The sequence below is a fragment of the Nomascus leucogenys genome, chromosome 10 (assembly GCF_006542625.1).
Source record: "Nomascus leucogenys isolate Asia chromosome 10, Asia_NLE_v1, whole genome shotgun sequence".
Taxonomy (NCBI): Eukaryota; Metazoa; Chordata; class Mammalia; order Primates; family Hylobatidae; genus Nomascus; species Nomascus leucogenys.
The window spans coordinates 67,415,424-67,429,578 of NC_044390.1; the positions used below are offsets into that span (position 1 = coordinate 67,415,424).

At 37.8% G+C, this 14,155-nt stretch overlaps 1 protein-coding gene across 4 annotated transcripts in view; it reads left to right on the forward strand.

The window, feature by feature from the left end:
* SCYL2 (SCY1 like pseudokinase 2) overlaps window positions 1-14,155 on the forward strand; it is a 72,412-nt gene that overhangs the window by 48,417 nt on the left and 9,840 nt on the right. For 3 of the 4 annotated variants that reach the window (XM_012510121.2, XM_030821263.1, XM_030821261.1), the window contains 5 exons: window positions 1,208-1,219; window positions 1,330-1,452; window positions 6,697-6,810; window positions 8,876-9,008; window positions 11,465-11,583. In XM_012510121.2, coding sequence (XP_012365575.2) covers window positions 1,208-1,219; window positions 1,330-1,452; window positions 6,697-6,810; window positions 8,876-9,008; window positions 11,465-11,583 — 501 coding nt within the window. The remainder of the gene's footprint in view (window positions 1-1,207; window positions 1,220-1,329; window positions 1,453-6,696; window positions 6,811-8,875; window positions 9,009-11,464; window positions 11,584-14,155) is intronic. The other variant, XM_030821262.1, reaches the window with a different exon arrangement.

The following is a 14,155-nucleotide window of genomic DNA, read 5'->3' on the forward strand; positions in this document are numbered from 1 at the left end:
CATGTTTCTACCACTGTATAGGAATAGCTTATTAGTTATATATCAACTATCTAATTTAATGGTTTTATGATTCTTTGTAGTCCTTCCCTTGAAAGGAGGGGAACAGAAGGAAGTATGTGGTGGTAAGGTGAGAGTTTCTGCGGATTAGGGAAAGAACAAGTGAGGGAGCTGTAGCCTGTGAAGCAGGGTTCCCCCAAATGGTCAAGGTGTCATGAGGGAAAGTTGGTGGAGCCATTGTTCCTAAGCTATGCATCAGTCAAGATAGTACCCTAAGGAACCTATAATCTGAATTCTTATTTGCCTCCATTCTTTTTTCTCTTAGTTGTCCAGTTAAAAATACCTTTTGGGCCAGGTGCAGTGGCTCACGCCTGTAATCCCAGTTCTTTGGCATGTCAAAGCAGGCAGATTGCTTGAGCCCAGGAGTTCAAGACCAGCCTGGGCAACATGGTGAAACCCTGTCTCTTCAAACAAATACAAAAATAAGCCAGGTGCCTGCCTGTGGTCCCAGCTACTCAGGAGGCTGAGGTGGGAGGATCACCTGAGCCCTGGGAGGTCGAGGCTGTGGTAAGCTATGATCGCACCACTGCGCTCCAGCCTGGGTGACAGAGTGAGTGAGACCCTGTCTCAAAAAAAAAAAAAAAAAAAATTTCTTCCGAATATTCTTTGCTGAGTCTTGGCAAAACTAGTTTCTGTATAAATAGAAGGGGCAGTATGTTCCTTATAATTTAGGTATGTGGAAGAATGACCAGGGACAACTCAAAAACATTTTTTTCTAAAATAAAAAAAATTCTTTTAAGGGATAGGGTCTTGCTATGTTGCCTTGGCTGGGCTGAACTTCTGGGCTCAAGCAATTCCCCTGTCTCAGCCACCCAAATAGCTGGGACTGCAGGTGTGTGCCACTGCACCTGGCGTCTAGAATTTTTTCTTATACTCCTTCTCAGTTCTGTACTTTCTCTTTTTCTCTTGAGCTTCATAGAAGCCAAGTGATGGAATTTACTTCTTTGGGATATCTCACTTTACAGGCTTTTTTTACCCTGTAGCTTTCCAGATAGTTGGTATGTGTGGGCAAGTGATAGATTACTGTAGATATGTGAGAGGAGATTAGTCTTTATTTAATTAACATTTAAACTCAGAGCAGATGTTAAATATTGTGCCTCCAGAAATGTAAGAGACTTGATTTGTATGTTTTTGTCTTCCACGCCTTCAGGCTAGCAACATGGTGAGTGTCAAAATATATGAGTTATTCTTTTGAAGAAGCTTTACATTTGGCATATATTGAATCTCTTAAAGATTCCAGGTTTTAATACATTGTTTCCATTTTCTAAACAGATTTTGTTAATTTTCCTACAAAAAATGGATTTGCTACTAACCAAAACTCCTCCTGATGAGATAAAGAACAGTGTTCTACCCATGGTTTACAGAGCACTAGAAGCTCCTTCCATTCAGATCCAGGTACAGTATCTGTTTTGTTTTTCTTTAATGATGATTTTGATTCTTAAAGCAGAAGAAGAGGTATAAAGTACATTTTGGATTTAAGTCATAAAATACATAACTCAATAGTAAATATATTTATCTTTTGAATCACATTATTGAAATACTGTAACTAAAATATATTCACTCCTAATTTAAATAATCAGTGTATTGTAAGTGAAAAAAGTAATCAGTCTGTGTACATAATACCTGCATTATAAGGTAGATTTGTTGCTTTTATTTATCAGAAATGTACTATTATGGAAGAAGATTTGATATATTGTAGTTTGTATTATTGTATACCTTCTTCTTTCTGCTGCTTTCTAAACTGATAATTATGAACAAAAATTCCGAAGATACATGTGCCTTTTTCTTTTCTTCCTTTTTTTTTTGTTTTTTGAGACTGAGTCTCGCTCTGTCGCCCAGGCTGGAGTGCGGTGGCACAATCTCGGCTCACTGCAACCTCCGCCTCCTGGGTTCAAGCGATTCTCCTGCCTCAGCCTCCCTAGTAGCTGGAACTACAGGTGCCTATCACCACACCTGGCTAATTTTTGGTATTTTTAGTAGAGACAGGTTTCGCCATTTTGGCCAGGCTGGTCTCGAACTCTTGACCTCAGGTGATCCTCCTGCCTCAGCCTCCCAAAGTACTGGGATTATAAGCCTGAGCCACTGTGCCTGGCCACATGTGCCTTTTTCTCATAAAACATTGAGTAGGTATTTTCCCATACTCATAATTTTCCTTCATGCTTGGTAACTCAGTTTTCTATGTAGAGATGCTGTTTCTTCTGCAATGAAGTTAATTTGTACAGCAGGCAGATGGAAAAGCAGACAGTAATTTAGTGTGATCATTGTTAATGCATGTATAGTCATAACTTTTGTTCCACAAAGGCAATCTTAAAACACCATATACTTTGCCAAACTGTTAGTTTTGTAGTCTTTGCAATTAAAATTTTGATGCTGTGAGTTCTTTGTCTGAAGGAAATTCCGGATCACTATTAAAAGTGTAATTTAGTTTTTTCACTTTGAAAATACATACTTATGTTAAGAACATCTCTTTGCAGGATGGTTTTGTAGTAAAAGCTTATAGTCTCTGCTAGTATAGACATTTTAATAAAATAGGATTTTTTTAAAGTTCTTTACTCCAAAGTTAATATGAACCTAATACTACATATTTAAGGTCACTTTTTGGACTTAATTCAGTCTTTGTCTGCTAAGTTATTTCGTTTGTTCAAGGCTGTGAGGTTGATGTTAACATTTTTTTCTTATAATTAGATTTGCCTTCTTAAAGGTGAGGGTATGCTGCCTTTGTCCAAATGACATGGATGAGTGGGGAAGGTGTCTCTACCTCTATTTCTTAGTTCTTTCTAAAGAAATTGTGAATTATAGCCTCACAAAACATTCCCACAGGCTCTGTGCAGCCAAACTTGTTTTATATTTAGTGATATTAAAGAAGAGGGAGGGGAAGATTAAGTGACATGAAATCCATTTTTCTTTATAGTTAGTTTGGCCAATAAGTGTCAGCAAGTATTTTATTGAAGTAGTATATAATTCAGATTGACTTTGTAACTTTGCTAGGATTTGGAAACCAGCATTTCTTCCTTTTTTTTTCCAGGCTGGAGTGCAGTGGCGCAATCTTGGCTCACTGCAACCTCTGCCTCCTGGGTTCAAGCCATTCTCATGTATCAGCCTCCCCGGTACCTGGGATTGCATGCATGGGCGACCATGCCTAGCTAATTTTTTTTGTATTTTTAGTAGAGATGGGGTTTCACCATGTTGGCCAGGTTGGGGAAACCAGCATTTCTCGTATCATTCAGTGTAAGTCTTTAGTCACGAAATTAGCACTGTTTAGTTGATAAAGCATATCTAAACAATTAAGAGAATCCTAGAGAAAGCAAGAAATAAGAAATCTTTTCCTCAAGGTTCTTGCAAATAGTAGGCTAGAAAGTAACATCTGAAATTCATTTTTAAATTGAAATTTTTAAAGTTAAGTTTGATTAGAAATATTTAAGAGGCTAGAGATGGTTCTGAAAACATTTGGACAGGTAGAAGATGGTTTGCAAAAGGTAGAGTTCTTAAAAAGAGGCATTATAAACATGTATATCAGACACAATTTTTGAAATTTACCTTTTACCTTTTAAATGGATATCGAAGTTATCTTCATTGCCGCCACCCACCACCCATTATAAAGTGTAAAATAAACAGAAGTTTCTGAGAATTTGCTAATTAGACTCCTTTGAGGTTTGATTTTGTGTTTTTCAATCTCCTGTTATTAAGTTCCTCATCCCGGCTATTATTAAGTTCCTCATCCTGGGCTGGGTGCGGTGGCTCATGCCTGTAATCCCAGTGCTTTAGGAGGCCAAGGCAGGTGGATCACCTGAGGTCAGGAGTTTAAGACCAGCCTGGCCAACATGGCAAAACCCCATCTCTACTAAAAACATACAAAAATTAGCTGGGCGTGGTGGCGGGTACCTGTAATCCCAGCTACTCAGGAGGCCGAGGCAGGGAAAATTGCTTGAACCCGGGAGGCGGAGGTTGCAGTGAGCTGAGATCGTGCCACTGCACTCCAGCCTGGGTGACAGAGTGAGACTCCCTCTCAAAAATAAATAAATAAATAAATAAATAAATAAATAAATAAATAAATAAAGTTCCTCATCCTTTCTCCTCTTCGGGAGCGAGCTCTCCCCTATGTTAGCTAAGTGATTTAGACAGAATTTAAGATTTGCCTCTTTGTAACCTCCTGCTCTGAGTTTGATTGGATAGCATGGCACTTTCCAGTCGCTTTTTAATAATACAGGTGTTAGGGGGTCCTTTCCTATAAGTCTGCCTGTCTCTGTCTCTCTGTCTTAAAGGCTGATCTTCTGTAAGGAAGCTCCTTACGAGAACATAGGAACGTAGTGTCCCACTGACTGCTTACACTTGGCCATTCTCTTCTCCCATCTGTGGTCCTTAATTAATTAATTAATTAATTTATTTTTGAGACAGGCTTTCACTCTGTTGCCCAGGCTTGAGTGCAGTGGCACAATCTTAGCTCACTGTGGCCTTGACCTCCCATGCTCTCTCAGGCTCACGTGATCCTCCCTCAGCCTCCCTAGTAGCAGGGACCACAGGAACATACACCACCATGCCTGGCTCATTTTTAAATTTTGTCAATCACTTAGTTATTAATAGTTCTGAGTGGATACAAACAATTAACTCTCTTACATTTGCCTTTTGGAAGCCTAAGAATAAGTTAAAGCAAATAAAATATATCCAGTGTTCTGATAACAGATTCTTAGTAGTTAATTTATTTCTGTCTTCTAACTATAAATGGATGTCTTGAAGTTTGCCAGTACTTTCAGTAGTATCCTTCCTAATTCACATTTGTGCTTCCATTTTCCTCAGTGGTCCCTTCTCCTGTGCTTTGCTACAAGGATCATCTCTCATAAACTGCCTGAGATGTGTGTACTTTAGCCAGTTAGTTCTCAAGCCATTTCTTCTTTTCATTTTCTCATTTAGTTCCCTAGCCCCCAATCATCCCTCCGTTTTCCTGTTATTCCCAGAATTACCAGTTATTTCTACTATGGTACCACATTAGTTAATAAGAATGTTTTAAATCTTTTTTTTCCCCCATTTCTGAGTTATGCTTGCTTTAAGTTTCAGAATTTGGAAGTACTTACAAATACAAAAAAAAGAAATTAAAATTTGCTCTCACAGATGACTATGGTTAACATTTTCAGATATATCCTTCTAGTCTTTTTTCCTAAGCCTACAGATAGACACAGGTACCTACACATTTTAGAACTTGGGATTAGGTGTGGTAGCTCACACCTGTAATTTCAGCACTTTGGAAGACTGAGGTGGGAGGATCCCTCAAAGCCAGGAGTTTGAGACCTGCCTGGGCAACATAGTAAGACCCTGTCTGTACCAAAAATAAAAGACGATAAAATTAACCAGGCATGGCAGTGCATGCCTGTAGTGCCAGCTACTTGGGAGGCTGAGTGGGGGAGGAGGATCACTTGAGCCCAGGAGGCTGCAGTGAGCTATGAATTTGCCACTGCACTCCACCCTGGGTGACAGAGCAAGACTCTCCAAAAAAGAAAAAAAAACAAGAAAACTAAAAAAAAAAAAGAATTGGGATTATGTAATACTCTGTCCTCAATTTTCTTCTAAAAATTATTAAACACTCTTTTAAGGCCAGACTCAGTGGTTCATGCCTGTAATCTTAGCACTTTGGGAGGCCGAGGTGAGAGGATTGCTTGAGCTCAGGAATTCGAGACCAGCCTGGGAAACATAGTGAGACCTTGTTTTTACAAAAAAATTGAAAAATTAGCTGGGCGTGGGCCAAGGTAGGTGGATCACTTGAGGTCAGGAGTTTGAGACCAGCCTGGCCAATATGGTGAAACCCCATCTCCACTAAAAATATAAAATATTAGCTGGGTGTGTTGGCCCGTGCCTGTAATCCCTTGTAATCCCAGCTACTCAATAGGCTGAGGCAGGAGAATTCCTTGAACCTGGGAGGCGGAGGATTCTGTGAGCCAAGGTCATGTCACTACACTCCAGCCTGCGCAACAAGAGCAAAACTCCTTCTCAAAAAAAAAAAAAAAATTAGCTGGGCGTGATGGCGTGTACCTGTAGTCCCAGCTACTCAGGAGGCTGAGGCCAGAGGATCACACAAGACTGGGAGGTTGATGCTGCAGTGAACTATGATTGCGTCACTGCACTCCAGCCTGGGTGACAGAGCAAGGTCCTGTCTCAAGAAAAAAAAAAAAATTAAACACTCTTCAATATGTTTTTTTAAAGAAGTGTTCGTATTTTATCATATGGATATATGTAACAGCTAAGAGAATTACTTGAGAGGAGTATTTTTACATGATTTCATACTTGGTTTTCTCTTCTTGTGAGAGATAGCAAAACTTATATGCGCTTGTTATTTAAAGATAAACGAGGACTTGTGTTATCAAAGAAAGAGATTAGGAGTGAGATCAGGGAGTTTGGATGTCATACACTAGTTATTATGACCTAGTATGACTTTGAGTAATGTCTTCTGAGCTTTTTTTCTCATCTGTAAAACTGAAAAGTGATTATAACCATTCATTATTCAAAGAGTTGTTGAAAGGACCAAATAATATATATGAAAATTTATTTCAAACTATATGACAGTTTAGCCATGCAAATGCAAAACTTTATAATATCAGAGAGAAAAGATGAGTCTTTCCCTAATATTGATTCAGTTTATTTTCTTGATAGGAGCTCTGTCTAAACATCATTCCAACCTTTGCAAATCTTATAGACTACCCATCCATGAAAAATGCTTTGATACCAAGAATTAAAAATGCTTGTCTACAAACGTCTTCCCTTGCTGTAAGTAATTGCATATTAATTTTGTTTTTCTTTCACTGGTCAGTGCTTTAAATCATTTTCTTATTGCTTAATAACCCTTTTATAGATTGTTGATGTATTTCATCTTGGCTGTAGATCACTTGTTTATAGTTATTCTCACTTTGTTACTAACAACCCCTGTGACCTTGAAAAGTCACTGTGCCTCTCTGAGTCTTCACCATCATTAAAAGTAGCTGTTTTCTCTGAAATTCTCAATTTTACGATTGAATTTTCAAAATAGATGGTAGTAATATACAGCTTAAAATTTAGTTTTCAAAATGCCCTTTTAAAGATCTTATAATCATACTATATACCTTATTTTATGGCAGCATAAATTTATTTTAACATACATTTTCTCAAAGTACATGTTGTAGGCCGGGCATGGTGGCTCACGCCTTTAATCCCAACACTTTGGGAGGCTGAGGTGAGTAGATCTCGAGCACTGAGTTCAAGACGAGCATGAGCAACACAGCGAGACCTCGTCTCTACTAAAAATAAAAAAATTTAGCTGGGTTTGGTGCCATGGCAGGAGCATCACTTGAGACCAAGAGGTTGAGGCTGCAGTGAGTTGTGATTGTGTTGCTGCCTTCCAGTCTAGGTGACAGAGCAAGCCCCCGCCACTCCCTGACCCCCCAAAAAAAATCCAAAACCAAAGCAAAACAAGAGTCCCTGTTCTAGTTCAGTTCTGAGTATATGCAGGGGTATGTAGAAGTGGGAAACATGGATACTTAAATGATGTGAATTGCTGCCCAGTTATATATATGTTTCTTTTTAAGATGCCAACTGGCCGTTAAGGCATGTTGTTTACAAGAAGTTATAATGAATGTACTTATATTTAGAACAGTAACTAGGAATGGATTTACATTTTATATGTCACCTTTTAAGTGGATTTTGGATAGTATTTTCAGTGCTTCTGCCTACCTTCAGAGTGGCAAATAGGAATTCCCAAATTGTATTCATAGTCCTGTATCTCTAAAAGTTTAAAATTCTGCCTAGGAAATTCCTGAATCGTGAGTTAGAATTGTATCTTAATACTCTTCGCTGAAAATAAAATTTTTAAAAATTCTACACAGAGTTAGGTAAAATCCTCCAAGAGCTATATTTATTCATTACTTACATGACTAATATTTTATATATCCTAAAAGTAAATAAAATTAGTATTTTCAGTTTTGCTTTAAATATATATATATCTCAGTAGAATGCAGCTGTTCCTTTTATAAAACGAATTATGAGTACAAGTTAAGCGTTCAGATACCTTTTTGAATTTATAATATCTCTTGTGTTTTAATTTCAGAAAACGATTGTACATTGTTTTTTAGAAATGGAAATTTTTCCCCATTTTTCCTGTAGAACTATGGTGCTTTATTAGCCAACAAAATTATTTTCTGCCTTTCTTGGTTTACTTTTTTTTGAAAACTGGAGTTTTATTAATACTATGGTCCTGACTTAAAGATATTCTATCTTAAGAAATTCCAAATAGAAGTAGGGTATGATGTATTTATCAAATAGTCAAGTGCATATGGAATTTTGATAAAAGCTTCTAAATAAGAGATCTTAATAACTGCCTATTTAGAAATAGAAAACAAATATATGGACACCTTCACATGTTAAAATATTTAGTTTAAGAATGAATTGAACCCAAGTTAGAGTAAAATACTGGAATGTGGGTGAAAATGATCACTTGGTGCAAAGAATGTAGTCCTTTTTATTATTCAAATGTCCCCAAAGGAGTGTTCTTATGATAGTAACACATATGTAGTAAAAGTTTCTCAAATCCTAATCACTTTAAAATGTTACAAAATTGTAGTCATTCCTTGTCTTTAGCTCACTAGTGACCTGGTGAAGCAATCATAAATTCTTTGTGAAATAAGCCAGGAAAATTAGTAAATAAGTGAATTTCCTATGTTGATAAAGGATGAGAGCTTCTAAATCTACATTTATTCTTGAGACTTTAACATACTTATATGAAGATTAAGTTTACACTTAAATATTTTGTTCTAGATTTTGAAAACTTTAAATGACTAATACAGTTTACCTCTTTTAATAGGTTCGTGTAAATTCATTAGTGTGCTTAGGAAAGATTTTGGAATACTTGGATAAGTGGTTTGTACTTGATGATATCCTACCCTTCTTACAACAAATTCCATCCAAGGAACCTGCGGTCCTCATGGGAATTTTAGGTAGCTGAAAATTTAATGTCATTTGATGCTATTTTATCATGCAAATAAATTTTCCAGTCTGTAAAACCATTATACTCTCCTTTCATGTATATAGCATTTCATAATTGAAGAATGATGTGATAAATACCATAATATAACTTTTCTCTTTAAGTTTAGCAAAAGCAGTAGAATCTTGACATTTATAAAGGAATAAGATATTTAAGAATTCTAGCTTTACAAATATCATGATAGCATGTAGTTTTCCCCATAAAATGGCACAAAGTGAGAGAGGCAAACAGAGCTACTGGAAGTGCCGATACTGGTCTTAGTAGTAATATCTGAGGTTTATTTGATACTCAATTTGTAAGAGGCAAAGTATTTTCTCTGCATTACCTTATTTTATTCTTCCCCAAATTCAATTAAATAGGTACTAATGTTTCTATTTTACAAGGAAACTGAGGCTCAGAGAGGTAAAATAAGTGATTCAAGATCATACAAGTGATAATTAGTAGGAGCTGGTTTTCTAATATGTTTAAGTCTTAATTAGTATATTTTGTGGCTAAGTGATATGCTGATGAAGCATGTTAACCTTATAAGACATTCTGTTCCCTCAGCATAATTACAAATTACTAAGAAACTCTGAAATCATTTATATATGGTTAAAGTTATAGAAGTCCAATCTGGAAATGCCAGGGGTCTGCTGCACTAATAAAATAGGCATAGCTATAGAGTCATGAAAACATTAACGAGTTCATTTTTTATTTAATTTAAGGTTGTTTGTTAATTTTTTTTTTTTTTTTTTGAGCTGGAGTCTTGCTCTGTCGCCCAGGCTGGAGTGCAGTGGTGCCATCTTGGCTCACTGCAACCTCCGCCTCCCAAGTTCAAGCAATTCTCTGCCTCAGCCTCATGAGTAGCTGGGATTACAGGCACCTGCCACCACGCCTGGCTAATTTTTTTGTATTTTTTGTAGAGACAGGGTTTCATCATCTTGGCCAGGCTGGTCTTGAACTCCTGACCTTGTGTCCACCTGCCTCAGCCTCCCAAAGTGCTGGGATTACTGCCTGGCTCTTTGTTGATTTTTAAGAAAAATTATATTATTCATCCATGTATTCTTAACACCTAATGTAGTGCTTGGCCTGCAGAAACTGCTCAGTAAATATTTGTGGGAATGGTTAGCAAGTATTTATTGTGGATCTCTGTAGACATGGAAGGTACTCTAGGGATATCGCATGAATCTTTTGTGCAGAAAGAAGTTTGTCTTCTTGGCTGGATGCAGTGGCTGACACCTGTGTTCCCAGCACTTTGGGAGGCCAAGGTGGGCAGATCACTTGAGCCCAGGAGTTCAAGACCAGCCTGAGCAACATGGCAAAACCCCATCTCTACTAGAAATACAATAATTAGCCAGGTGTGGTAGCATGTGCCTGTAGTCCCAGCTACTTGGGAGGCTGAGGTGGGAGAATCACATGAGCCAGGGAGGTTGAGGCTGCAGGGACCCATGATCGTGTCACTGCATTCCAGCATGAGCAATAGGGCAAGACGCTGTCTCAAAAAAAAAAAAAAAAAGTCTTTTTGAGCAGGAGTTTGGCATAGTAGAAATTCGAGCCCTGGCTCTAATCCTGGCTCTGTCAGTTCTTGAGGTGACTTTGAAAAGTTTATTTATCCAATGAGGATGAAACTAACGTCATTTTAGGATTCTTATGAGACTTCACTGAAACAAAGGGAAAGTAACAAGCATAGTGCTCAGCAAATAAGCATTTAGTAGGTGCCCAATAAAGTTACTCTTTGGGTATATAAGTCATGTGCACATTAACAGAATAATGGGGGATGGTATTTCACAAAGCTTTGAATTATATACAAAACACTTAGAACTCAAAAGCATTCAGAGAATGAGGAGGAAATGTACTCAGTTTACCAAATGAAGGCTTTGTGGATAGATGTAACAAGTGGGATCTTGAAGATTGAGTAAATAGGTGAGACAATAGGGAAGGATTTTGTGGAGTTGAATTCAGTTATTAAATTTCAAACATGTTGAGTTTGATTTGCTGAAGAAGTGAATAAAGGTGTAGGACTTATATTTTGACTGTACCTATACTACATCCTTTGAAATAGATACCTTGAGTATGATTTCTGAAATATATATTTAGATGTTTCAGAATAGAAGGCCATTCTGTAACCTTACTGCCACACAGTAAGAATTGAACCTGGTTCTGATAAGCTTCTAATGTTATGCTATCATTAAATGTACTCCTAAACCAAAAGAACACAGGATAAATATGTCATGGTGTTTAAATCTGGCCTGATGATAAAGGCTGAAATCATTCTGATTCATATGTAAGAACATAGTTATTCTAGGCATTGATTGGGAAAAATTTGTACTACACAGATTATCAAGGAATTTCATATACATATATTATTTTCACGATTTCTATGAATTTATGGTGTTAACTTATAAAATTCGTCACATTCTTTTCTATCAGGTATTTACAAGTGTACTTTTACTCATAAGAAGTTGGGAATCACCAAAGAGCAGCTGGCCGGAAAAGTGTTGCCTCATCTTATTCCCCTGAGTATTGAAAACAATCTTAATCTCAATCAGGTAGGAGTATTTTTGTGCTTTATTCATTTTATTCAGCTTACTTTTTTCTTTGCATTAGATATATAAATATATTACAAAGATTGGTTAAAAAAAAAAAAGGGTGGAGGGAGAATATGCCACAGAACTAAATGAAGAAAGTTTGTGGGTGGAAGGATAGATTGTTAAAGACGTCTTTGGTAAAGAGTAAATGAGCAGGATGTTGAAAAATATATAGGATTTGGGACTACTTTAAATTTGGGGCTGGGAAATTGGCATGAATGAAGAACAAAGTTATAGAATGTGTTTGGGGAGTGTATTCATTATTTATTGATTGCTACAGAACAAATCACCACAAACTTAGGGGTTTAAAGCAGCACACATTTATTATCTCACAGCTTCTGTGGGTCAGGCCAGAACATGGCTTAGTTGGATTCCCTGCTCAGGGTTTCTCACAGTGCTGTAGTCAAGGACTTGGGGTTCGTTCAAGGCCCAGCTACGGAGTGATCTACTTCTAAGCGCACTTACATCGTTGTTGGCAAGATTCAGTTCCTTTTGGGCTGTTGTACTTAGGGCCTCCATTCTTAACTATTAGCTGGATGCCACTGTCATTTCCTAACCACATGGGACTTTCCAACATGGCAACTTGTTTCATCAAAGCCTGCAAAAGAGAGTCTGCTAGCAAGACTGAAATTACAGTCTCTTGTAATCAAGGAAGTGATATCCCATCACCTGTGCCATAGTCTGTTGCTTTAGAAGCAAGTCACAGGTTCAGCCCACACTCAAAGATAGGGGATTCCACAAGGGCATGAATGGCAGGAAGAGGGGATAATTGGGGACCATTTTAAGAGTCTATATACCACTGGGAAGGAATAATTCAATTTGATTGGGAGATATATATAATACAGTAGGAGAATAATGGGAGAAAGACAAATTGAGACTAGAATAGGTAGACTTTAAATGCCTGTCTGGTTTAGGTATTTGAACTTTCAAGGTGTGGTAAATGTTTGAGTAAAGGAATAATGTGTCCAAAGATTATTATGGAATTGTCTCTCTGCATACCTCCATTGCTGTTTGTCACAGCTGTGTTCTTATGTGACTGATTCTTCCTGAAGATTAGAAACTCCTCAAAGACTGGTTATTAGAGCTTATTCTTCATTATAGCCCCAGCACTTAGTGCAGTGACAGAAGCAAAAATATTAATTGAATTGAGAGAAAATTGAGATATAGAGATGAGATGAGTCATTTTTGTTCACAACAGAACTAATATTTAATGAAATATAATGGAAAAGACTGAGTTGGGTTACTGTGTAACTGAGAGCATCAGAGATGGATAGGCAGGGAGGATTTTGAACTGAGAGTGAATTACAGCAATGAGGGAAGCAGAAAGCTGGAAGATGAGAGCTTTTGGCATTGGGGAGAGTGCTGAGTGAGCAGAGTTTTGGAGGTAGAGAAATTTATAAAACTAATCAGAACGAACATTTCATTTGAAGTAACAGGGTAAGCCTCTGAAAATTTGTTCCTAGGTTTTAATTTTTTTCTTTTTCTTTTCTTTTTTTGAGATGGAGTCTCGCCCTGTCACTCAGGCTGGAGTGCAGTGGTGCAATCCCACCTCACTGTAACCTCTGCTTTCTGGGTTCAAGCAATTCTCATGCCTCAGCCTCCCGAATACCTGGGATTACAGGCGTGAGGCACCATGCCTGGCTAATTTTTGTAGTTTTAGCAGAGACAGTGTTTCACCATGTTCCAGGCTGGTCTCAGATTTCGGATCTCAAGTGATCTGCCTGCCTTGGCCTCCCAAAGTGCTGGGATTACAGGCGTGAGCAACCATGCCCGGCTCCCTAGATTTTAATTTTTGGTTTGGTAATTTCTTCATATCTTGGATAGCAGAGTTGAGGTTAGGGTGGGCAAGAAGGGAGACAGTGCATATTGGGGAGGAATAGGATAATATGCCTAAAACAGCCTTCAGCTTTTTGTCATTTCTGTTCTTAGTTCTCATGTTTCTGATTTAGTGTTTTTAAATATTCCCAAATGCTTATTTTAGGATATATAGGCTCATTCCTGTCATCCCAGCACTTTGGGAGGGAAGGGTAGGTGGATCACTTGAGCTCAGGAGTTTGAGACCAGCCTGGGCAACATGGTGAAACCCCTTCTCTACAAAAATACAAAAATTAGCCAGGTGTGGTGGTGTGCACCTGTAGTTCCAGCTACCAGAGGGAGCTGAAGTAGGAGGATTGCTTGAGCCTGGGAGGTGAAGATCGCAGTGATTTGAGATTGCACCACTGCACTCCAGCCTGGGTGACAAAGCAAGACCCTGTCTCTAATTCCGTTTGAAATGTTGTGTTAATTTACTTCAGCTTAGTGGGGTTTTTTTGGGGGTGGGGGGTGGCTGTTTTCATCAACAAATATTTTGATTCGTATCTTCTTGTATTTTACAGTAGTTTAGCATGGATGTGGTCTGCCTTCCCATTTGTTTCATGGTCAGGGTTTCTCATTTAAGACTGCCTTCTTAGTTCCTTTCTGATTTAAGATGATTTAAGTATATTATATATTAAGTGACAAAGATAAGTAACTTAGGAAAATACATTTTCAGTAT